The 25651-nt window shown below is 36.9% G+C and overlaps 1 protein-coding gene across 50 annotated transcripts in view; it reads left to right on the forward strand.

Moving 5' to 3' along the window:
- Window positions 1-22571, forward strand: part of PTPRD (protein tyrosine phosphatase receptor type D) — a 2173792-nt gene extending 2151221 nt beyond the window's left edge. For all 50 annotated transcript variants that reach the window (XM_072728319.1, XM_072728317.1, XM_072728336.1 and 47 more), the window contains 7 exons: window positions 7506-7791; window positions 8211-8389; window positions 8989-9115; window positions 10325-10450; window positions 13334-13488; window positions 16947-17082; window positions 18795-22571. In XM_072728319.1, coding sequence (XP_072584420.1) covers window positions 7506-7791; window positions 8211-8389; window positions 8989-9115; window positions 10325-10450; window positions 13334-13488; window positions 16947-17082; window positions 18795-18863 — 1078 coding nt within the window. In that variant the 3' untranslated portion in view covers window positions 18864-22571. The remainder of the gene's footprint in view (window positions 1-7505; window positions 7792-8210; window positions 8390-8988; window positions 9116-10324; window positions 10451-13333; window positions 13489-16946; window positions 17083-18794) is intronic.
- Window positions 22572-25651: the final 3080 nt, after the last annotated feature.

A 25651-nucleotide genomic window follows, 5' to 3' on the forward strand; every position in this document is an offset into this window, starting at 1 on the left:
GCTCTGAATTTTCAATATTCAGTTTCTTAAGAAAAAAGTGGTGCCTGAGGTTTGTTATTTCTGAATAACTGGAGTAGAGCATAAACACCAGTAGTTTCTATCTCATCAAATTCTAAGGAACTCCCCTTCTCTTTATAAGCATGTATCAAAAATATTCCCACCAAGGGGAGACTTTGAGGAGTGTTCCTGTATATATATCATTGATCCAAAAGAAATGGCTTCATATTTTTAAACTTATATTTTTGAAATGTTGGAACTCAAGTTGAGGGCTTCCTATTTCCCTGGTATGGAAATTGCCATGAGACATTATCAAATTAGAGACAAGGAAGCTGTTGTTCATCTCCTCAAGGAGATTGTCAGCTGGCATCAAGATAATAACCAGAAAACAGATATGAGATAAGGCAGTTGCTGATAGAGAAGTATAAGTTTCCATAGGGATCCAAGGAGGAGTAAACCAAGGGGGAGTCTTGGTGGAGGATGTAGCACTTGGGGAGTCTTGAAGGAAGATAGATATCAACATGTAGACCTGATAAGGAGGAGGAGGGGGTCTGTGTAGACAAAGGCCCAGAGTTGGGAAAGCTTTAAATGTGTTTAATTTGCCTGGAGCTGGGGGAATCTATGACTCTTGTAACAAAAAGTCTTACCTGAGAACCACACAGTTTTAACTAGGTAAAGGAAATAAACAAACATTCTCAGATATACAAGGCATCAGTATTAATACTACTCATGCATATTTTACATAAAACATTATTTAGAGACACCTTCCAGCAAACCAGTATGTGTATCTGAATAAAAAACTGTTGGTGAGGCTATTATCCCACAAAAATGTTACTGAGTTTCTACCATATGCTAGGACATCAGGGAAGTGGTGAGCAAAACAGGAGGTTCCATCATTGTCAAGGCCGCAGTTTAGCAGGAGAATGAGGTACTAAAGAATCTTGTGGGTAGAACTCCACACACCACCACTGCTGTGAAGTGCATGTACAGAATGCTGGTAGAGCACTTTTGAAGGATTTAAACTGATACCTGTTATGGACTGAATTGTGTCCCCTCAAAATTCATGTGTTGGAGGTTTAACCCTCCCCTCTGCTGCCATACCTGTATGTGGACATAGAGTTCTCTCTGTGTGCACACGCGCAGGGGAGAGGCCACGTGAAGATACAGCTAAAAGGCTGTGTCTTAAACCGAGAAGAGAGGTCTCACCAGAAACAACCCTGATGATGCCTTAATCTGGCCTCCTAAACTTACACAAACTAAATTTCGGTTGTTGAAGGCACCCAGCCCTAGCAGGCACACACAATATCTAAAGGACAAGGAATGGTTTGCTGAGTGAAGAAGGAAAAGCTTTCTAGGTGAGAATATCCCAAGAAAAGGCCCTGGAGGAGAAAATGGCTTAGCCTATTTGCATTACAATGAAAGCTGGGTGGTTGGAAAGTGGTGTGGGAGAAAGAGGAGGTTCCACATATGTATTTTCCATCTTAAGGATTCTTTATAACATTTTTATTAAATGTATAATTGTATTAACACCAATTCTTTAAAAGTAACTGTTTTGCTTATTTATAGTTCTCTGGTGTCTCTTCTTAATCTGATAAAAGATGCCAGTCTGACTGGGGAAAGGCCTCACTATTGTGACCTTGGTTAACCTTAATTACCTCCCTGAAGACCCTCTCAGCAAATACAATTGTGTTCAGGGTTAAGGCTTCAACATATGGATTTTCAGAAGACACAATTCAGTCTATAACAGGTGTCAAATGACACTTCCTCAAAGGTGCTCAGCCAGCATGCTGTACATTTACTTCATAGCAGTGATTAGAGATTTATAACTAAATACTTATTCATATGATTACTTACTATCTACTTCTTCTGTTAAACTGTAATCTCCATGAGGAAAGGATCCTGTTGGTTTTGCTCAATACTTCCTTGATGTCTTAGCACATGGTAGGCACTCAGTAAATATTTTTGGAATAGTAGCCTGCAGAGTATTATGAGAGTATGTGGATGGAAAAACAAAGTAATGAGCACTTTCCTGTCTGTCCCTGGCTGGTGGGTATGGAGGAATTAGGACAATGTGTGCTGGTAATATGTAACAAACAGCTCTGTGGGGGGGAAACAAGTATTTGCCAGTTTCCTTGGTGTAAGTCCTCCCACCATGTCTGATTTCAAGGTATACCTGTGACATCAGTGAATACAAAGCTTGGGAGAGATGCTCCAGTAGGACCTCATTATATAAAACTTTCACCTAAAGAGCATAAATGTAAAATAATTAAGAGGCAGTGTGTTTTGAGTATAGCTTTTTAAAAATATATTTATTTAAGCAAAATTTCTGAGAATTTAATAATACTTTCACCTAAAGAGCATAAGTGTAAAATAATTAAGAGGCAGTGTGAGTATAGCTTTTTAAAAATACATTTATTTAAGCAAAATTTCTGAGAATTTAACAATTGGCTTTTGCCAGCTCCAGCACACCACTGATGGATAGTTGAATAAAATTTGTAGAGGTTGAAAACACAGGAATTTATAATTCATTACTGTGCAGGGCAGGAAAAGAAAACAATCCAAACTGATTCTTAAATTTTAGACCCAAATAGCAAGGAAAGAGAGAGAAGAGCAGATTTGAGCAGAGAAGATGCTGATTAATCTTGGAATCTATTTATTTCTGGAGAAACTTGAGGGAAGCTTGAATTATAGGTCTCCCCTTGGGCTCAAAGAAAGGACCATCACTTCAGGAATCATTTGTTTGAAGATTATTGCTGAACCATGAAGGGGAATGAAAGAATGGAGGACAGAACTTTGGGGACATTATCTACATTTTGATGGCTGACTGAGGTATGTGAATTAGAGGAAGAGATACAGATGGAAAAATCCAGAGAAGCATGAGGATAACCAATACAGGAATTAAACAGAAAAAAACATCACTTACTGAGACACAGTCTAAAGGGATGCTGGTAGGTTTCTGAAACTGACATATTGAGTTCATCCTGGTCTTGGTTTCCAACTTGCTAGAAATTCTATCCTGTCATGGAATCCATGGAACCATTATGTGTGAGTCACAGTTTCTCTTAGCTCATTTCATGTGCTACATGTTTCAGGTGATTTTGTATTGGAAATCATCACCCTTCCTGCCCTCAACCACAAGGGGAGTATCTGTTGTTTTGCATACTCAGTGGCACAGAAATCAAGGAAGAAAGGCTTCTCAAGGAACCTGCATTCAGGATTGTTGAACACTGCTAAAGGAATGTTCTAGAGGGTTCTAAAGGGGTGAGCCACAAGAAAGGTGTTTTTTTTTTTTTTTTTTGGCCTTTTTTGTCTGACCCAACTAGCAGAAAGCAGTGTGTAATGAAAGTTGTGCCATGGAATGTGGTGCTAAAGTTTAGCACTGCGCAATCTCCATTTGAATTCCTTTTTTGGCCATTTACCATTAGCTGTAGGACTTCAGGGCAGCTTCCAAATGTTATAAATCATGGAAGAGAAAACAGAACTGACAGACCTTTGCCGAATGCCTCCTGGAAACCAAGCACTATGGTGGGAAGGCTCTTTACTGCCATCTCATTTACCATGACAATATATGTGAAAGCAGAAAGTTCTTCCAATGTAAGGCATAATTTATTGGAAATATGAGGAGAGAGGGGAGAACAGCTTGAGGGGATAGACTAAAGCAAGATTTTGAAAGCCTAATCTTAAATGATCCTGCAGTGATTCTATCATAATTTTCTCAGCATTAACATTACCTATTCCTTTTGTCAGCTTCAGAGGTAGAATTTTAAAATGCAGTTTGTACCTACAAGGTAATTGTCTCTTCCTTTATGTTTGCAAAACATTCAGTACATTTAATTCAGCCTTAGACTTACTAGGTAATTAACTAGAATTAATTATCACTATCATCCTTTAAGAAAAACGGAAAAGCAGGGAAGAAGTTAGGTGACTTTCTCAAGGACACCCAGCCATTCGTATCTGAGAAAAGTATCTTGAACTTTGTGATCTTACTTTAAGCTAACAGATGCCTCTAACATTTAAACCCCCCAAAGAGGGCAACCCGGGTGGCTCAGAGGTTTAACGCCGCCTTCAGCCCAGGGTATGATCTGGGAAGATCCAGGATCGAGTCCCATGTCACGTTCCCTGCATGGGGCCTGCTTCTCCCTCTGCCTGTGTCTCTGCCTCTCTCTTTCTCTCTGTCTCTCATGAATAAATAAATAAAATCTTTTTAAAAAATTTTAAAAAGTCAATCCCCCAAAGAACTCTTCCTCCTAAAGAAGAAGTAACATGTAAGTTAAAAGGATCAGCTCCTTCCCTACCTTCTGTATGAATAAGCAAGATTGGGCAGTTAACAGTATTTTGAATTTTGGGGAGAGAAAAAATAGATTTTGCACAAGTCATAGCCTCTCTTCTTTCTTTTTTCCATACTTTGTAATTTAGATTCAGACATGTATTTTGTTTTGTTTTGTTTTTTTCCCTCATTACCACCATGAAGAGGTTGCTACTGTTTGAAACTAGAGTCATTCCTACCAATTTTCCAAGATTCTGTGCTATTTTTTGTCAGAATATAGATCTATGCATCATGCAGACATTTGGAATTGTGCCTGATGCATATTTTGGGAAAATATCCCTGCCATTATCTAGAATTGATATTTAAGTCTCAGTTATAAGGCTTACAGTATGGTTTCCACTATGAAGAACTACATGAAGGTGTATCCAGTTAGAGACAATGCACAATAAGGATGAAGACAATGAAGCAAAAGCAACACAGAAAAAGAAAAAATGGTATTACTCAGTCTTAGAACCTCCCCAATGTGGGGGCTACTTCCCTTCTCCAAGATCAGTCATAGTTTCTTTCCATGGCACTGCAATGGCAGATCAGAAGACCAAGAAACAGAGGCCACTCAAAGCATTTTCCAGTCTCCCTGTCCCCACCCAGCACCCTGGAGCAGTCTTCGGGCATTCTCTGCACAGTTCTGAGCCTTTGTCAAATATAGGATTCCTTTCATTAACTGAAGAGTTCTGCTTCCTCAGTAGGGTTACCGAACATGAATGAGCTTCTCATTATATAAGGTCTCTGATGCCAATCACTCATTTATATTCTTATTTCACAAACATTATTGAGCACCGACTGCATGCTTGGTGGAGGGAACACAGAGGTAATAGAAACTGTGCTCTCAGGTTACACGCCATGATTTGTGGATGGCAGCCCCACCAGGCTAATTCATAATATGATGTGACTGAGACTGTACTGGGGTGGTATTTGACACACGACTTAAGTGATCTGGAACAGAGAGTGGTTAATCCTCCCTGGGGATGGTGAGGGAATGGGGTAATGGGGAGTGTCAGGGAAAACTTGCCATCTCACAGGTTTATTAGTAGACTAAACTAGATAAAAATGGGACTTTGTGGACATCGGTGCATCAGGTCTCTAATTGTGTGGTAAAAAAAAATTTCTGTCATTTCAAAGACTCTGTCTCAAGGGGCTTTTGCATTATATCTCAGTGTCATGTCACTTTGTGGTTAAACTTTGGATGGAGTCTTAGAATAAAAATCCAGAGGCTCTCTGACTAAATAGTAACAGTCCTTTCTTTATATCTGACAGGAGATAAAAAAGTAAGCAAGTTTTAAATAGTGGTCATACCATATTTCCACTTAACCTAGACTACAAACCTCAAGGTTTGTATGGAAGCTAGATTACATCTGTACTGCTCAATAGTTAAATAAAACTATTATTTCCTCTGTGTTTTAGAAGAGGAATAATTTAATAAAAATATTATTTGTAACAAAATGCTTACTTCTCACCTTGTGGCACTTGGCACTAGAAATAAATAACCATTTCAGTTGTGTCAGGTGCCCTACTGCTCACTATACTCATCCATTTGGAGTCTGGTATAGTCCTTGTACAAGTGCCTCACAAGGCCAATGAAAAGTTTCACATGTAACTCCCAGAGCCAACAGTATCACTACAAAAGCCATTTTTTTTCTCTTTTGCTATTCTAGCCTCCTCAATTCCCCATCTTTCCTGTCTTTTGAGTACTAGATTCAAATGCCACATCATCCACGAACTAACACATCCCTCTTCTCCTTCTTCTTCTCCTTCTCCCTCTTCTTCTCCCTCTTCTTCTCTTTCTCCTCCTCCTCCTCCTTTTTTCTTTTTCTTCTTCTTATTCTTCTTCTGTCTTTTAGTATAAGTAGTTAAGTGACCTTTTACTTCACTGATAGATGCTGAGCTTTTGAGGTATGATCTAAGTCATCTTGAATGTTGTATCCCCTATGTTACTTAACAAAGTACTGTTCACTGAATGAAGAGAAGGATATGTCAATGGACAGATGGGTAAATAAACGAACACATAGATACACAATGATAGAAGCAGTGGCATGTAGCTAATGAAGAGTTTGTCTGTTGTTTAGTGTCTGTAGTGGTGATATATACCTATTCCTGTTGATGACCTGCTTCCCAGCCAGGTAACTATCCACAATCATGAGGAGAAACATATCTTGGATTCAACCATACTTGACATATAAATGGACTCACTCTAAAGAGTTTGATAAAAGACAAACAAGGCTTACCTAGAGATTTAAGAACACAGATATGTTATTTTGTTGGTATTCCTTTCAACACTCAAGGAAATTCCAGTGTTTCAACCACCTGACTCTGTAATCCAGTTCAGTAAATTAGATTGTCTCCTTGGAACGTCGGATCTGGTCTTTGGGTTTTGCTCACTCTATCACCTTCTCTTCTTTGAACTGTTTTCTACCAACTGGAAAATGACCAATAAGTCCCAAAGTAGTGGAATTTAAAAAATGCCTCAGAGTTCCTTCAGTAACAAAGATTTAGGCTTCTATTTTCCCACACAGAATACTTGAATTTCACCTGGAATTTCAAAATACATTCAACACTGGAAGAGAAGGGAGTAAAACCAAAAAGCACACCTATTCTCTAGTGATGGTTTTTTAGTAAGAATTTATGTCCATCGAGGATACCCTGCACCTTTTTTAGTGTGCAACATTTTAATATGTTAATTATATATTTTCTACTAAGTTGATTTTAGAACTTCCTTGCTGGGCTTTGGAATATGAAATGTTTGAAGTGTTTCAGATTGAGTAATCTGAAAGTTTTTATTTCACAAATTGAACTGAAATAGATGGAAAAGGTTTGCAAAAAGATATAGACTAATTATATCTTAACCAATTTTTGAAGTATCTCCTAATATAAACAACCTAAATGTTTGTGATTTTTGCATATCAGTTTCAAAATAAGGTCTACTTCATGTTACATGATCAAAGAACACAGCAATTATGGATTTAATGTTTTTACATTTTGAGACCAAATTAATTTTACTTGGTCCTACCCTCTGGTTATGGGGACTTGATAATACGTTTTACTTTAGAGTACTCCAAAATAATCCCAATAGCTACTTGAAAATAATTAATGGGTTTAAACTTAGTTAGCAAGAATTAAAATTATTTTTTATGTGTTGGTTTTCCTGATAGATTTATTTGGACTTTTCTTTTTGTTTATCTTGTAGTGCGGGAGTTGGCCGGACTGGTTGTTTCATCGTAATAGATGCCATGTTAGAAAGAATAAAGCATGAAAAAACTGTAGATATTTATGGCCATGTAACTTTAATGAGAGCCCAGAGGAATTACATGGTTCAAACAGAAGACCAGTACATCTTTATCCATGATGCACTGTTAGAAGCAGTGACTTGTGGAAATACCGAAGTGCCAGCTAGAAACTTGTATGCCTACATTCAGAAGCTGACACAAATAGAAGCAGGAGAGAATGTCACAGGAATGGAGCTTGAATTTAAGGTACGATATTGGATATGATGTGGTAATTCAGGAGCAAGTCATTCTGGGATTGTCTCTGAGTGGTGGCTTCACTTTCTTAACCTTTCAAATTTGTGAAGTTACAAGATTCGTTTGACCTTCTCAAGTGTCTGACTATAAAACACTCTCTTCCTCTTTCCCTTTTCTGTTCTTTGCTTCCTAACAATACCTTGAGCTCTTTTGTGCCCTAATTTAAATTGAGAGTCATATTCTCAGAACGTATTTAAAAATTCAGTACACTATGTGTAATCATTAGGTAGAAGTGAAAAGTAGTACAGTTTGAAGAGTCCTTTGCTTTAAAGTAAACACAAGCTTTATATCTAAAGAGGAGATCTTGAGTACGTTGCATCTAACCACAGGCTAAAATTATCTTTGTTGGATTTTTTTTTTCTATCCAACAGCGTCTAGCCAGCTCTAAAGCTCACACCTCAAGATTCATCAGTGCCAATCTTCCATGTAATAAATTCAAAAATCGCCTTGTTAATATTATGCCATATGAATCCACAAGGGTATGCCTGCAGCCTATCCGAGGAGTGGAAGGATCTGATTACATCAATGCCAGTTTTATTGATGGATACAGGTATACACTCTTGTTCCCCTGACAGCCCAAAGCCTTGATATTTACATGTGCCCTAGTTTCACAGCCAGAATGAATTTCGTCTCAATTCAAAGCATCTTCTTTCTGCATAGGTCAGCATTCAGTCCCTTGGTATTTTATTATTTTTCATAGGAGTAAGAAGAAGCAGTCATGGAATCTTTAGTCTGGCCTTCTGCACTCTTCCTTGAGAAGCCATCTGGTTGTAGAAGGAGTTAATCTAATAAAGAAACTGTTTTATAACACATTTCATACATTTAATAGATTGTGTAAGATCCCTATCTACAAAATGAAACCACACCACTGTTCTTAAGTGACTTGTAAGATACATGAAACTGAGCTATTAGCATTGCACCAAAATTTAAATACTAATGATGAAGATATACACCATAATATTAACAAAGAAATTTCTTTTGCAAAGTCCCCAAAATGTACTAAATATTCTCATTTGATTACACAATCTTAATGGGCATTTACTGCAATTGCACTGGTAATATGTTTTCAGTTTTCATTAGTGCGTTTGATGTACATATCAAATGTTCTCTGATTACTTTAACATGTTACTTTTATTCTCTATAATTCAGACAACAGAAAGCATATATCGCTACCCAGGGGCCATTGGCAGAGACCACTGAAGACTTCTGGCGGATGCTCTGGGAACACAATTCCACCATTGTTGTGATGCTCACCAAGCTGCGTGAGATGGGCAGAGTGAGTGTCTTCTCATAGGACATTCATTCCATGAAGAAATTACTATTTTAATAACCCAAGGGCCAGCATCATTTCTTTGAAATGTGGAGGTTCTCCGGACACATTCTGGGCCATTCATTACTGTGTGTTGGTTTTTAATTTGCATAAGCCACATCAAGGTCTTTAATTTGTTTTGAAGAAAGTATTTTGTTTCCAGTGCAGCATGATCATAAGAGCAAAGAAGCAGATGCCCCTGTTTGACTTACGTCCCAATTCTCAGAATAGTCTTTCTCCCTTTTACCCTGGACAAGCTGGAGTTTCATGAGCAAATAAATGTGCCATAATTTCTCTGTGTGAAGAAACTTGACTTTCTTTCATCTATGAGGCAGTTTTTCCCTGTCCAGCCCACCCACTTGTTGAATAGGGTGTTAGAAAGTTACATAGTTTTTCCAAGGATATAATCCGGTCATCTCAGATCTACATTTTGAAAGTGATTATGCTGAAAAATACATAAAATAGTCCTAGAGATACCCAAGAAATTACCACTTACATTCAATGGATGTAAGTATTTTTCTATGTTTGGTTAAAATTCTCTTTCTCTCCTCGTATAAATGTAGAGATGGATCGAAAACTCATCATCTAAAGCCCATTAAGAGGGCAAAACATGCCAAATAAGCAAATAACTTTACTATTCTGACTATTCATAGTAGACTTTCTGCAAGATTTAGCCAAATCATTAGAACTACTTGGGCTCCAGTTTCTTCAGCTGACAAGGGAGACTGGACCAGATCAATATAGAATTTTCTTTCTGCATTCACACTTGATGGTTCTATTCATTGCATAACACAGCAATGCAAGTCTACTCTGGAGATGCAGTGCATGATTGACAGGGCCAGCATTGTATCCAAGCACTAATGTAGTTATTTGGAGAACTTGTAGATATGAAGACACTTATCCTATCAAAGTATTCAATTCAGTGGATGTGTATTAATAAGTTACCATATGCCCCAGTACTGTGCTTGATACCATGAGCAAATGTTAAACCATATGATATCCCTATTCTTGAGGACCTTACAGTTTCAAAGAAAAAAATGAGTCACATGCAATTGGAATGGCCTTGAATTTGAACTTTTCTTAATGAGAGAAAAATTAAATGTATAGATTGATAGATGATAGATAAAATTTTATTTGTACTTTCTATATTTTGACATCAGTCTTTTCTCTTTTTAGGAGAAATGTCACCAATACTGGCCAGCAGAACGATCTGCAAGATACCAGTATTTTGTTGTAGATCCCATGGCTGAGTACAACATGCCACAGTATATCCTAAGAGAATTCAAGGTCACAGATGCCAGGGTAAGTTGGCCAATCTTATGCTCTTAACCATTGGCTAAAAAGCCATATAAAATGTATTTCTGGGAGAGACATTTGCTGAGTGACCATACTCCCAAAGTGAAAAGAAATAACTGATCTTGGAGGGCTGTTTTGTTTTTTAATTTAAGAGTAACTTTTCCTCTGTCTGGCAAGTGTTCTCACAAACCCAGAGTTGGCTTCCGTTCAAACATAACATCTGGCAGCCCAACTTTGAGGATATACTTGGTAACTGTGTGTCCTGGGAAGCATTTACTGATTGGTTGGCTGTGCTTACATTCACTTTCTCAGCTCATTCTCTTTGGAGCTTTTTGACTTCTTCATTACTTGAGGCTGTAAATATGTTGTTGTTTTGCAAAGCCCTTTAGGTCATGTGGGCTTGGAGGTTAATTTGGTATGATTTTAAAACTGCAGAGCAAATGGCATTCTTTAGAAGACTCTGACAAGCTTTGCACATTCTAATTTGATTCCTGGCATGGTTTATTCTTTGGTGTGCTAATGTGTCTGTCCATGAGAGCTGTGCACCCATGACCCTTGTTGGCTAATTTTCATTCTGCATTTCTTATCTAGATTGCTGAGTCCAAGGTTCAGCCCTGATGTAACATGTTCTATGCATAAACTTTAATATCCTTGCCTTTGGCCACTTTCAGACCATGATTACAAACACATTTTAGGAGAGAGAGGGGTCAGTCCGAAACCCTGCTTTGTTTTTGGAACTGTCACAGTAGGTGGGTTGAATTAAACTCCAGGATAGAGCTATTTACTTGATCCATTGTTTTTTTTCTGGAAAGGAGCTTTTCCAACCAATACTCATGTTTAGAGATTGTCTGCTAATCCCCAAAGCTGTGCCCTTGCTGTTAACCTAAAGTGAAGGAGAAATTGGTTAGCTGGCTGGTTGGCCCAGGTGACAGACCTGTTAATCCCAGAAAGTCTGAGATCTTAACTACTCTGAAGGTTACTGTACTCGAGGTAGCAGTTAAGTCTGTGGTCTCAGCTTTGAATTGCCCAAGCAAGCATGCCTTGCTGACCCACCCCATTGTTGGAAAAAAAAAAAAGTGTGCCCTTTCAGAATTTGAAGATGAAAAATCTTCAGTACAGCCCAAGCAAACTCACCAACTATTTCTGATGATAAAGACCAGGGGCCAGGCCCCACAAATAGCAGAGACACCTTCCTTACTACTCGTTACTTGCCCGATTAAATCTGATCTCAAAAAGCAAAAGAAATACTGAAGTAAGAACTTGTTCACATTCTTTTCATTAAAAAAGGCTCCCTGTGATTTTATAATTTCCTAAACTGCCTCATTTGCTGTTTGTGTCCCTAGTGGTGTTTCTAATCTGAATTTAGCAGTTTAGAAAGCACATTGGCACTTGGAATGCAGTTTTGTTAAACAGGTAACCTTTAAATGGAGTCAGCTGATCTCTCTTTCAAATAGTAAGGGTTTGTGCACATGACCTATTCTTGCAATTGAATGACCTATTCTTGCAATTGAATGACCTATTCAAGCACCGTGGTCAGAAATGAAAGCCCCAGGATATTTAGAGGAGGACAAATCTGCATTACCTAGCCTTTGACTTCCTTCCTGTGCTTGCCAAACCTTTTCCAGAAACAGAGGGAAGTAAATCATGCTCCCATGGTAACCATCCATAAGTTAGTAATGGGGTCAAGCAGTTATTTTCATATTCCTGAGTATTCTCACAAGGTTAATATGATCTTCCTGCTTTATCAAATGATGCCAGTCAGGAAGATGCCCTGTTGTTGTGTGCCCATCTCAAGCTAAGCCATCCCTTCCTCTTAGTATGACTCAGTAAGAAAGACTGGGTCTGTCTACTTGACCAGAACCGTGGGAATGTATACACCCATATTCAAAAGACCTTTAAAGGGGAAAGATGTTACAAAAATGGAAAGGAGGAACAAGTTGAAGCCTTAATGGGAACAGGGCCTCTTTAAATGGAATCAGTCTCTCTAAGCTTGGAATTTGGATTCTTTCCTTCTCAGAGGATTCAAAGAAAGTTGGTGGGCATAATTGTTACTCTGCTTCTATAAGCAGAAGGTGGCTTCTGCTTTTGTTGTGCTTCTGAAAACACTGTTCTAGAAGGAATCAGAAGCATATCAGTAACTCCTCAAACGATTTGTACTTCGGGAGTCAGAGCAGTTTTGCCTCTAGAAAAGACTCCTCTTACATCTGTGTTTGGTCTGTCTGTTAAAGCCCCCCACAAATGCTTTAATTCCTATGGTCAGTGGGAAGAGTCCTTTTTCAGAATCCAGTGTGTATTTGCTAATCCTCTCTTTCCTTGCCTGGAGGGACCCCTCCGTTCCCACTCAACAGCGTGGTTGCAGAGCACATGCTGTGTATGCTGCCATGGGTAGAGATGGTATGCCTCTGAGACATGTGGGGCATCCAGTTTAACCACTACCCAGTTTGTGTCAGATCCTTTCAGTGTCACTGTCACTTGACAATGCTAGAAATAAGCAAACATGGCAGGTGTGAAGTTATCGTGACCATAACAAAATCTCAGGTCTGCATGCCCTGCCCAGATGCTCCTTCCAATATTATGTTATTGGCTTCTGAAATATTTGAAATAGAGTATATATGGGAACTAGATGGCCCTTAATGAAAACCCAGGTTTTTACTTGAGCATTGCCAGAATAAAATTACAATTTAAATACATGTGACTGTGGACAGTGTTAATAACAGGGAAGACACATATGTGCCTAAGTTGCTAGTTAAACACGTTTCTGATTTTTTTCTTACCCCTTTGTTTTTCTTTCTGGAAAAAAAATATCACTCTTGCTGATGTGGTCTGTGCCCTGGCCGAATCCTCCTGGCATCCTTCTTTGTGGCTGGGGATGTGGCTTTCTCTCTAAAGGACGGTCAGTCCCGAACAGTGAGGCAGTTCCAGTTCACTGACTGGCCAGAACAAGGAGTGCCAAAGTCTGGAGAAGGATTTATTGACTTCATTGGCCAAGTCCATAAAACAAAAGAGCAGTTTGGCCAAGATGGGCCCATTTCAGTACATTGCAGGTGAGTGAACAATCAAGAATGATGGGTTCCCCATCTGTGATCAATGTGATAATAACTTTGAAAATGTACGTTATTGTCTAATCATTTTCAGTACAAGCTGATTATAGTGAATCAGCATAATAAGTATTTTATTCTCAGAAATACATTGTAAAATCTTAAGCAAGGACTCATTTCCCTTTCTTTCCATAAAATGAAAATAACCTGAGGTAGAATTTTCTTCCCCAAATTTTACCTTTTGTAAAAAAAGGGATTATAGGGGAAAGGAGAGAAAATGAGTGGGAAAAATTAGAGAGACAAACCATGAGAGACTCCTAACTCTGGGAAACAAACCAGAGGATTGTGGAAGGGGAGGTAGGTGGGGGGATGGGGTAACTGGGTGATGGGCACTGAGGAGTGCACTTGATGGGATGAGACTGGGTTTTATGCTATATGTTGGCAAATCGAACTTCAATTCAAAAATATATAACAAAAAAAGAAAGAAAGAAAGAAAGAAAGAAAGAAAGAAAGAAAGAAAGAAAGAAAGAAAAAACAAAAACCAAGCTGTGTTTTTCCTTTCCTAGTTTTACCTTAACAAATTATTGGCACATCCACTCATGATAATTTGTTCAGTTAATCATTTCTTACTTGTTTTACTTCTGTGGCATTACACCAATAACTGTCCTTCTCTGTCTATCTCCTGTGTTTGTCTTTTTAGGAAAACCATAAATAGTTATCCAGCCTAATGACAATACTAATTCTTGCCAGTCAGTAAGTGATTAGAATGATACCTCAGTTAAAATTGCAATTCGCTTGAAAATTGTTGCTATATCAGAAAATGAAGCACCTTCAAGTTAATTATTTTCAATAGTTTCCACAGCATTTTATAATTCAAGTCATTGAAGTTAATAGAAATAGCAAGTAAATGGTTCAGAAAGGACACTCACCATAAATATAGTGCTTTTGGAAGTTGCTATGTAGAAACCTTCCAGCAAAAGGAATTCACCTAATTTTATTTACCCTAATATATTTTCAGAATCTAGCAATTTGAAATCTCAGTTTCTAATTTCTTTGTGGTCAAAATATTGAGAGACTTCAAAATTTTGCTTTGCTTCAAAAAGAAAAAAAGAAAAAAAAAGGAAGGAAGGGAGGGAGGAAGGGAGGAAAGAAAAAGAAGAAGAGAAAGATAGAAAAATTCCAAACTATGATACTTAGTGATATGGGAGAAAAGCTCTCAAAATAGGAGACATATTCAATTCAGGCGTTTAGATAGCTGAATTCTAGCCTTACTTCTGTCATCATATAGCTCTATGACAGAACCTTAGAATGTCTCTAAGATTCTTTCCAGCACATGATGTTCCCCAGGGATGCTATATTCTATGAGCAACAGACCTTCTTTATTCACATTTGCTTTGTGTTGAGTTTGGTTACTCTAGACAACCAACAATCATGTAGGGAACAACATACGGACTCAAATATTCAGACAGAGTAGATGGATTGAAATTACCTGGATATTCTCCTTCACCTTCCACATAATTTGCCCAAATACTAATTCAGACTTTTCTAGCATAAGCTATTAAAAAATAGATTTAATATGTATTTTTAACTTTAGATATAACCATAAATTTAAACATATAAATGTATGTTACATCCCATTGTTTCTGCTGTTGCAAAATGATTTAAATACTCCTTTGGTATTTGGAGGTTAGCTATGTCCTGTTATACACACACACACACACACGCACACATATATGACTTCTAGATATTTTCTCCTATCTGGGAATATCCTTAAAATACTAACCTGAAGTATAATCTCAGTTGAAAAATTATTTTATTATATTAGACTCAATCTCAATTACTCCACGTATAACCTTATTATAACTTATTAAACTAGCATTGTAAAGTCAATAAATTCAGAAGTTGTTAAGGCCGGTATCTGTTATTTGCTTGAAAGAACCCAGTAGAAAGCCAGAAACCCTATATTTTGCTAGGGTTTGAGCAGTCAAATCAAGGTTAAATAGATTCTGGAATACCTGGACCATTCAGGAAAAAAAAGATCATAAATCACAGCCTCAGGAGTAAGAGAGGCTTTCAAGGTTGAAAAGGACCTTCAAGGTCATCTATTCCATCTTTACGGATAGCCTTCACTGCTGTAGGACATCCTCAGCCTCTTTGTAAAGACTACCCATGGATTTTAAAGCCTCACTTAACATTTCTGTTTGGGCTCTTTAGAAAACCCAGTTTATAAAGGGACACACTATTTATATATGCCTGTCAGCTACATCCCCAAGTAAATGAATCCATCCATTTTCTACAGCCTGTACCCAAGCGTTACACATGCCGTTTAATTAGGATCGAAAAATGTAAAGATTTTTCAAATTATTCACTCTTCTCCTTATTACCTAAACCTCCAGATGCTTTCTTACTTTTTAAGAGCACAAAAGCTATGAATTAATTTTCTTCTCCTGCTGCAGTGAACATTCTGGAATTATCTTAAAACAATAAAGAAAACAAACTCAAAACCTTGCTAATGTGATAGAAAGAATCCTGGTGTTTTAGCTGCTGAATATCTAAAAGTAGATAAGCTTAGTGATGCTCAACCATTTCTTTTTAAAAGTTAGAGACCCTTTTGAGTATCTGTTAAAGTTTGAAGTTTCAGGAGAGAGAACAAATATATATATACATTTACACAGTCTGTAAGTATAAGATATTCACTGACCCTTCTAAAGATTGAATAAGGATCCACATCAAAAAACCCATAACAGGGATCCCTGGGTGGCGCAGTGGTTTGGCGCCTGCCTTTGGCCCAGGGCGTGATCCTGGTGACCCGGGATCGAATCCCATATCAGGCTCCCGGTGCATGGAGCCTGCTTCTCCCTCCGCCTATGTCTCTGCCTCTCTGTGACTATCATAAATAAATAAAAATTAAAAAAAAAACCCATAACAGAATGTGTTTTCCATATCAAAACTAACATCTCAGTCTGAATAGTCTTATACACCTTCTTACTTATTTACATGTCTAAGTGATGAAACATCCTTCATAGATTGTGACCACAAGAAGTAAATAATATATAGAAAACTTGATTCACCTTACCTGAATTATTTCATATTTTAAAAATATTAAGTAGGCAAGGTCTATTATTTCAGGATGTACATGAACGGAGTCAACCTATATTTACCCTTCCTTGTATCAATTTGCTTTGCAACATTTATGTTTCCTGCAGTATAATCTCAGTTGAAAAATTATTTTATTATATTAGACTCAATCTCAATTACTCCACGTGAACTCACCTTCACATTTTACCATGACACATTATCCCAAGAATAGTCATTTTGTGAACCCAATACCACATTTTCCTGAACATTGCTGTGGAAGAACCTGATATGGTATGGAATTGGATACACATATATCTACTTCCAAGCTAATGTGGTGAAGACTGTGAGTGTTGCATGCAGTAACGCTGTCTTTGTTATTATGACAGCGCGGGCGTTGGAAGAACTGGAGTCTTCATAACACTAAGCATTGTTTTGGAAAGAATGAGATATGAAGGAGTTGTAGATATCTTCCAGACTGTCAAAATGTTGAGAACACAACGACCAGCCATGGTACAGACAGAGGTGAGAAAAATCTCCATGAATTTTATCACGTCTCAAGAGCCAAATAATCCATTTTATCAACCAGAACCTGTTAGAGCCCAGAGACTCTCAATATCAGAGCAAAATACAGGAAAATACTGTTGGGAAAGCATCCAACTGTTCAATATTTTTGAACCTCATTTTTACCCCTCTATATGTGGGAGTGACAGTTTCAAAGCTTTACAGTTGTTTTGGAAGTTATGTGAGATTATATATTAGGTTGTACCATGATAAATTGTCACTATTTGACCACTTTTGACCCATAAAAATGGCAATTTTATATACAAAGCACATTGCCTGGTGCATAACAGATCCTCAGCTCGTTTTACTTCTCCATTCTCCTAATGGTCATTTTAAATACTTGGATCGTGGATAAGCACTAGAGAAATTAACGCCCCATTTTCTATTCTAATAACTGATCATGAAATTCTCATTTTTTAAAGAATAATATGAGTTTGTGATATAGCCAGTGTGGCCTATTGACTTCATTTCTAAGAATAGTATGAGTGTTTCTGTTCCTCAGAAAAGCCACCAAATTCTACATTCTATATGTATTCCTAAATTCACTGCCCATATCTTCCAAACTGTGATTTCAAAATAGCACAAGCATTTGGCTTACAATACTCAAAGCATGATGGCAACCTGACAGACTTAATGGGTATTGGGGGTGGCAGAGGGAAATTGGACATTTAAAAACCCTTAACACTTAGCCAAGCAGCTTACTGTAACAACATAGGAATTCAAACTCCATTTATTTTGCATTACCATTTTTGTTGTAAAAAAATTCATGTTTAAGCAAAATAGAAACTATCTACTTTCAGCCCCATTGGCTACTGAAAAGAAGTTTCTTTTATGGCAAAAATTCTATTTGTTCTCTCTCTCCAACAATGCCCCAACTTATTCCGATATGACAGTGTTCTTCTCTGTCTGAAAAAGGACATGTTTCAAGTTATTTTATTTTAATGTGGGCCTTTCTCGGACAGATAACTAGTAATCATACTGAATTAGGCCAAACAACACAGGTACTTTTTGATATAGACAGCCAGTCTTTGGATGTCATTTTCAGGGGATGAAAAGCTTGAAAGTCCAGAGCCCTGTGTGAGTTGCTTTGTGTATTTACTGTTCCTCATCCTTACTTGTATAACAACATCAGAAATGGTGGTGGGTAGTTCTGATTGCAGGTAGTAAGGTCTGATGAGATATTTTTTTTATTCAAATTCTTTTGGCAATAGCCCAGAAGATAAATGAATCCAGATTTTCCTTAGGATAGCATATGTCTGGGTCAGCCTCTCTTTAATATGCAAACTGAGAATAAGTAATCATAAGTAAGCAAATAGTTGTAAAGACAACAGTGACACTTCTCGTGTTCAGTGGCGGTGATTGTTTGGTACTGCTTAGAGAACAGCTCACACTTGTCTGGAAAATAATGTTCGCTTTAGCTGTTACTACTGTGGAATTAGGAGACTATATTAGTCAAATTGATTGGTGAAATTAATAAACACCCCATGTGGCTGATCGTTCTTTGCTCACTGAAACGGATTGATCATTGGATTGACTTAATTGATGAGAGTAGCAATTTTGCCCCCATCCAGATGGGGGGCAAAACTTTGTTTTTGAATATGGATTTTCATCTTTCTATTACAATATACTCATGACCCCTTTTCCTCTCTCTTCCTATGCTGGGCCTCCTGCAGGACCAGTACCAGTTCTGCTATCGAGCCGCACTGGAGTACCTGGGCAGCTTTGATCACTATGCAACGTAGAAACCCCGGACCCATGCTGGGTTCTTCCTGCAGGCCCTTCAGTATCCACGGAGTCTCTTCTGAGCCATACAGGGCACTTGAGAAGTCCTTCTTAACTTCTAGCTAACTACCACTTAGTGGGACTATGACACACAAAACAAAATAAAAACAAACTCTTCTGGATGGACCAAGAATTCACAGTTTAATAATCTAACCTGAAAAATAATAAAGAGAATCCTGACTGATGAGGCATCTAAAGGATTTTATTTACAGATACCTCAAGGATTCAAAATAAAGGGAAGAAGAAATCACAGCAAAGAACCACCATCTTGTTCAGGATTGTTTGTTAGGTGTGAGGAGAAATTGCCAGAGTCCTGCAGTTCAGTGCAAGATGTTTGCTGGTGTGGCTTCTCATGATGAAATGGACTCTGCTGCGACATCGCCCCTTCCCACCATACTGCTCATAATAACATTTTAGGGGGGAATGGGGGGACATGTTTAAAAAGAAAGTCTTTGATTTAGTTTTTTAGTATTGTAAAGATACTGCTGACCTGTGCTTCATTTTTAACTGTGTAAACTTTTTTTTAACAAAATGTATCATTCGATAAAGTGAATTTTAAAAAAGTTACATAACTCTTCATTTTTTAATTTCCAAAATGTAGGTTTTTTTAAGCCGTAGAACTGTTATCTGTAATATCTTGCTGTAGAAATATCAAATAATTTGAAAATTTGCACATTTTTGTGCAATATTCTTAAACTACAGTATCAGTCTTGTCAGATATTACTTTTACACTTCTGTTCAGTTTTGGTTGGTGAGAAAGTACCCATTCTCTTCAAATAGTCAGAGAACTTTGTTTTGTTTTGTTTTGTTTTGTTTTTGGAATCAACAGGGAGGCGCAAAGTATAAAGCTGCTGCTAACATATATACATATATATCCATATTTAACAGGGGTGTCTATGTATATATAAATAGTGTGTCCACACAAAAAGATAGACATAGCTATCATTCAGTTCTTCCATGATTTAGTTGTGGGTTTTTTTGTTTTGTTTTGTTTTTAGGTAGAGAAGCTATTATAAACATCTTTTACAATGTTATCAATTTTATGACATATGGGTATTTCTTAATATCATAAAATTTTAATTTTAAGGGAAATGAGGAATGCACATCAGTGATTGTCAAGCCTCACCCCCTAATTTCCTATCCAGTCTCCTCCCACCCACCTACTCATATTCACAAATATCCTTTTGTTAGCCAGGCTTCCAACAAAGTTCAGTATTTCTAACACTCTAGTGCAATAAAAAAATTATTAAATATCTAAGAGGTGTGCATGTGGGAAAGGTCAGTGCATATCCCTTTAGGAGGGGAGAATGTTGTAATATATCAGCTATCAAGTTGTTTAAAAAACAATGTATTCAATCGTATATCGTCTATAGTATGTGCTATAAAATTTGCATTTATGATATGTAACAGGGGCAAAGCCAAACTCATGTTACTCTGTTCAGTCAGAAACATTTTGTGGCATACAGCACAACTGGGAAGTGCTGTACTTTGTTTTCTTTTGGTTTTAGTTATGCATTTAGAGTGCCTTATAATTGATGCCTATTTTAATAGCATTTCTTTTTAGCCTTTGGTTCACATTTTCATTAGTTGTTCATATATGTTTCTCTTCCAATTAAAGCATTATCTGTTTACCACATGTACAAAAACTCTTTGAATAATATGCATTCCTAGTTTTCAACCAAGTCGGGGATGTTAGTGATTGTACCAGCCCAAAGCACTTGGATAATCAGGGCCCTTCCTTTCATGGTTGCCAACATCAGGAAAAAATGACTTGTTTTATTTAGAATCCCTTCCAAATATGTTCTGGAACATTCAGTAACTGCACCAAACTTACTTTAGTGACAACATTGACAACGTTGGAATATATTTACTAGTCCATTAGGATTTTTCTAAAATGGGGATTAAATGATTAGATATTTTCCAATTTAATTCAGAATTTTCCAACATAAGTGCTATAGGAAGCCATGGAAAATGGCTTGAGTTTGCCATATGTTATATGATTTTAAAGAACCCTCAAATTATCCAAGGAACTCTTAAAGAGTTTGGTATAGATATAATATTTTGGTTTAATTTTAGCTTCATTGATGTTCAGCATACAAAGATTTTTGTTTTCCACATTTTACCATCACTAGCAGAATGAAATCCAAGAGACCAAACACTTGCAAGCATCATACTGAGCACTTTTGTAAAAAAAGAAAAAAGAAAAAAAAAAAGAAAAAGAAAAAGAAAAAAAGAAAAAAAAGGAAAGAAAAAAGAAAAAAAAGAAAAAATATAATACTAAAAAAAAAAAAAAGTATCTAGAAGGCTACCTCAGAATGAGACTCTCTAACCTACATCAGAACCAGAGAAGAATGTGCACTATGTGGATCTGTTGTCATTTTCTTTTAGTTTGTATCTTTTGGAGATTTATCCAAGTGCCAGTGATTTACTGAGTGCTGTGATTTTCATTTAGTGAAACAAAGGGGGTCAGACAGACTTGCCAACATGCCACCTTAGACATGTAGAATCTGATGGTGTATATTACACACCAGAAGGAATTGCCAATGAACAGTTTCTCTCCCTGAGATAAAAACTGCCCATTTGGCAAAGGGAAAGAGGAGAATATTCACAAGAAGAAAATTAACGGGATGCATACCATACAAATGAGGCAGAGACTATCCAGATATCTTAATGTTTAGGCGCTGTTCCGAGAACTAACTCCCTTACTGTCATTGATGTGCATTCCACTCTGTGCTTTTCTGTACAACCATTCTAGTTTGATTTTCCCAGGTAAACATCTTTATCTACCATTACCATTAACTTTCAAGTTTCCAATTATTTTCATCATCATAACCAGTACGGTGCTATTATTTACCTATGTACGTGTAGTTATGTATAATTTTGTAATTAGTTACAATGGTAAAAAAAAATCAAAATATATAAAAAGTGATTTGTACAGAACTTTATTTTAGCTCTTTTTTAAAAATGATTTGCATGGTTAGACAACGGCGAGGACAGCCAGGGGAGGGAAGGGCCTCTAGGGAACTTTGCACTTTCTATACCTTTGTACTATGCACTGCCCTATTGATTCTACACCCAATAATGTTATTACTTGAACCCATCTATAAGAAACTGCTTCAGAAATTCATTTGTGTGTATGTAAATAACACAACATAGATGCAGGAATGGAAAAAATTCTTCAGTAACATAGAGAATTTTTTCTTTCCTGTTTATTTTTGGGTTTGCTTTGTTTTAGCCTCTCCTTTTCATTTTTAATTCCCGTTTCTTTTTCCTTTTTTGGGTTTTGGTTTCCTTTGGGTTTATGGGTGCCCTGATACTCCAGCAGAGATCAGAAGGCTACAGATCCATCCTATTCATCTGTTATGTGGCTTTGCCATTCAAGCTTGGAGTGTCTTTACAAAGATAATAACAGTTGTGTTCTTTGCTCTCGTTTTGGATGCATAGACTGAAAAATTAAAAAAAAATAACTTGTAAAATGGCTTGTTAAAAAAATACAATTACCTCTAATTAGTAGTACGCGTAAATGTTTTACAGAATGAAAGGCGTGCTTTTTATTTTCTTACTTCGTTACATTGGTGGCGAAAGAAGTCTGTATGAAAATCAGTTCTTTGCTGACACAAGTTCCATTTGTTACAAATGAATTCTAATAAAAATGTCAGTGTTATGCAGCCCTGGCCTTTGCTTTTGTCTACTCAACGCACTTTGGTTTTAAACTGACTATATATGTTCCCTTTTCTCCCTGGTTATCTGGTTAGTTCCTTTGAACTAACAGTGATACAAGTTACCAAGAGGCTGTTATATATGGTTGCCTGCCTTCGGGTGAGGACCTTTCACTGCTAACCAAAGTGAGGCTTAGAAAAATAGTTTGCCCAAGTTCACACAGGAAAAAGGGGGCCTTGGTATCATTCAAACTAGAATTCATGGGCAATCCTTAACCCTATAGAAAATGATTACGTATCCAATGTAAATTTAAGTGGATTTCAGCATATAAGTATTATCATCATGAAACAACAGATCTCTCTCAGGCACATAAAAATAGCTCCATAATGTTAACTTCTTAAGCTTTTTGGAAACTAAGAAAATACTTGGATTGACTTGCTTATTCAGTCACTCAGTATTAAGGGTCAGAACTGTTCTAGGCATTAGGCTGCAGCTAGCTATTGATATATAAGATGCTGCTACTCAAACGGAGACTACAGTCTAGGGAGAGAGACTGGCATTTAACAAATAATAAAACTATACTCTGAAATGTGCTATGAAGGAAAGTAAGGGATTCATGAAGTTAGGACTTTGAATTCTGAGGGACAGGAAGTCTGACTCAATTTGGCTTACAGTGAGAGGAAAGTGTTTATAGGATCATATACTAAGAGATTAGGAATGAGTTCATACTTAAAGAGTAGGAATACCTTTAGGTAATACCTAATCGTTAGGCACAGTGGCATTCAGGGCTCAGGTGATGTTTCCCAGCCTGGTTCAACTTACCTAGTGTCAATTATAAGCAACTTTGTGGTCCTTGGAAGCTTCACCACAAGGTAAGCAAGTAAAAAGTTTACTTTCCCAACAGCACAAATAGAAGTTTTTGAATAGAATGAAGGCTTTCTAAACCTCAGTGATATGACTTGGGTTAAGTGATCATCTTAGGGTCACAGTTATGAATAGGAGTAGAGAATGTGCTCATTGAGTTGTCAAATCAAGGAAGGTTTAAGGTGGCTGCCACCTTGCCAAATACAAATGAATATGGTAGGACCAACAACTGACTCAAAGTCAACCCAATGAGTTAAGATAAGGCCAAGCACATGTATGTTTGTTGTTATTAAAACTACTTGTTGCCATGGGAATAGTGAGGAATGAAACAATCCATAATCCATACATTATTTTGGAAAACCTGAAACTGGATAGACAACTAGGTGATTTTTTTTCTCTCTCATTTTTCCTCTCCAAGTAACTGGCCTTTAATTTGCAGATTTGATCACCCTATTATTTGGTTCTATAAGTACATAATCCTTAACCATAAAATAGAACAAAAAAGCTAAGGTGACTCATATTTGCAATTTTAATCACTGTGATGCCTTATTTTTAATCAGATGTCTGATTGGAATGCCGAAGATGACCAAAGAGCTAATTTCACACATAAACACCCATGCAGATATTATTAGTTAGTAATAACTTACTAAAAAAAATACATAGACACAAATGAAAATGAAAATGAAAATGTAGTTATCCAAAATCTTTGGGATGCAGCCAAAGCAGATCTAGGAGAGAAGTTTATAGCATATAGGCCTACCTCAAGAAAACCTCAATCTAAACTTATACCCAAAGGACCTAGAAAAAGAATAAACAAGTGCAAAGGCAGTAGAAGGAAGTAAATAAAGACAGGAGCAGAAATGAAGATTGCAAAAAAAAATTTAAAAAAAGAGAGAGAGATAAAATAAAAACCAAGAGTTTGTTCTTTGAAAAGTTACACAAAATTTATAAATCTTTAACCAGACTCATCAATAAAGAGAGGATTCAAATAAAATCAGAAATGAAAGAGGATATATAACAGCACCACAGAAATACAAAGGATTGTAAGAGAATATTATGAAAAATTGTGTAACAAATTGGACAACCTAGAACAAATGGATAAATTCCTAAAAAACATACAGCCTCCCAAAACTGAATCAGGAAGAACTGGAAAATTTGAACAGAACAATTACTAGCAATGAAATTGGATCAGTAACTTAAAAAAAAAAAAATTCCAACAAACAAAAGTCCAGGACCAGATGGCTTCACAGGTGAATTCTACCAAATATTTAAAGACTTAATACCTACTCTTCTCAAACTATTCCAAAAGATAAAAGAATAAGGAAAGCTTCCAAATCAATTTATGAGGCCAGAATTATCCTGATGCCAAAACCAGGTAAGCAAAAACAAAAAAAGGGATGCCTGGGTGGCTCAGTGGTTGAGTGTCTGCCTTTGGCTCAGGGTGTGATCCCAGTGTTCTGGGATACAGTCCCACATAGGGTGCCCTGTGAAGAGCCTGCTTCTCTCTCTGCCTATGTGTCTGCCTTCTCTCTGTGTCTCTCATGAATAAATAAATAAAATCTTTAAAAACAAGTACAAACAAAAGCAAAAGCAACAACCAACAACTACTACAAAACTATAGGCCATATTTCTAATGAACATTGATGCAAAAATCTTCAATGAGATACTTATGAACTGATCTCCTTCACCACATTTGCATCAGATTTATTCCACAGATGCAAGGGTACATCAATATTTGCAAATTAATCAATATGATATATTAACATGAGAAAGGATAAAAAACATATCTCAGAGATGGAGAAAAAATATTTTGACAATGTCCAATATTCATTTATAATAAAAATGCTTTACAAAGTAAAGTTAGAGAGAACATACTTCAACAGAATAAATGCTATATATGAAAACCTCACAGCTAAAATCATACTCAGTGGTGAAAAACTGAAAGCTTTTCCTTTAAGATCAGGAACAAGAAAAAGATGTCCACTCTCCCCACTTTGATTTAACATAGTATTGGAAGTCATAGATGTATCGATCAGATAAGAAAAAGAAAAAAAAAGGCATCCATACTGGTAAGGAAGAAGTAAACCTGTTAACTACCTGTAGATGACATGATACTATATATATACAAAACCCCTCAAACTCCTCAAAACACTATATAAAATTAATATACAGGAAGCTGTTGCTTTTCTAGACACTAATAACAAAATAGCATAAAGAGAAATTA

This window comes from Vulpes vulpes, chromosome 12 (assembly GCF_048418805.1).
Source record: "Vulpes vulpes isolate BD-2025 chromosome 12, VulVul3, whole genome shotgun sequence".
In the NCBI taxonomy this organism is placed as follows: Eukaryota; Metazoa; Chordata; class Mammalia; order Carnivora; family Canidae; genus Vulpes; species Vulpes vulpes.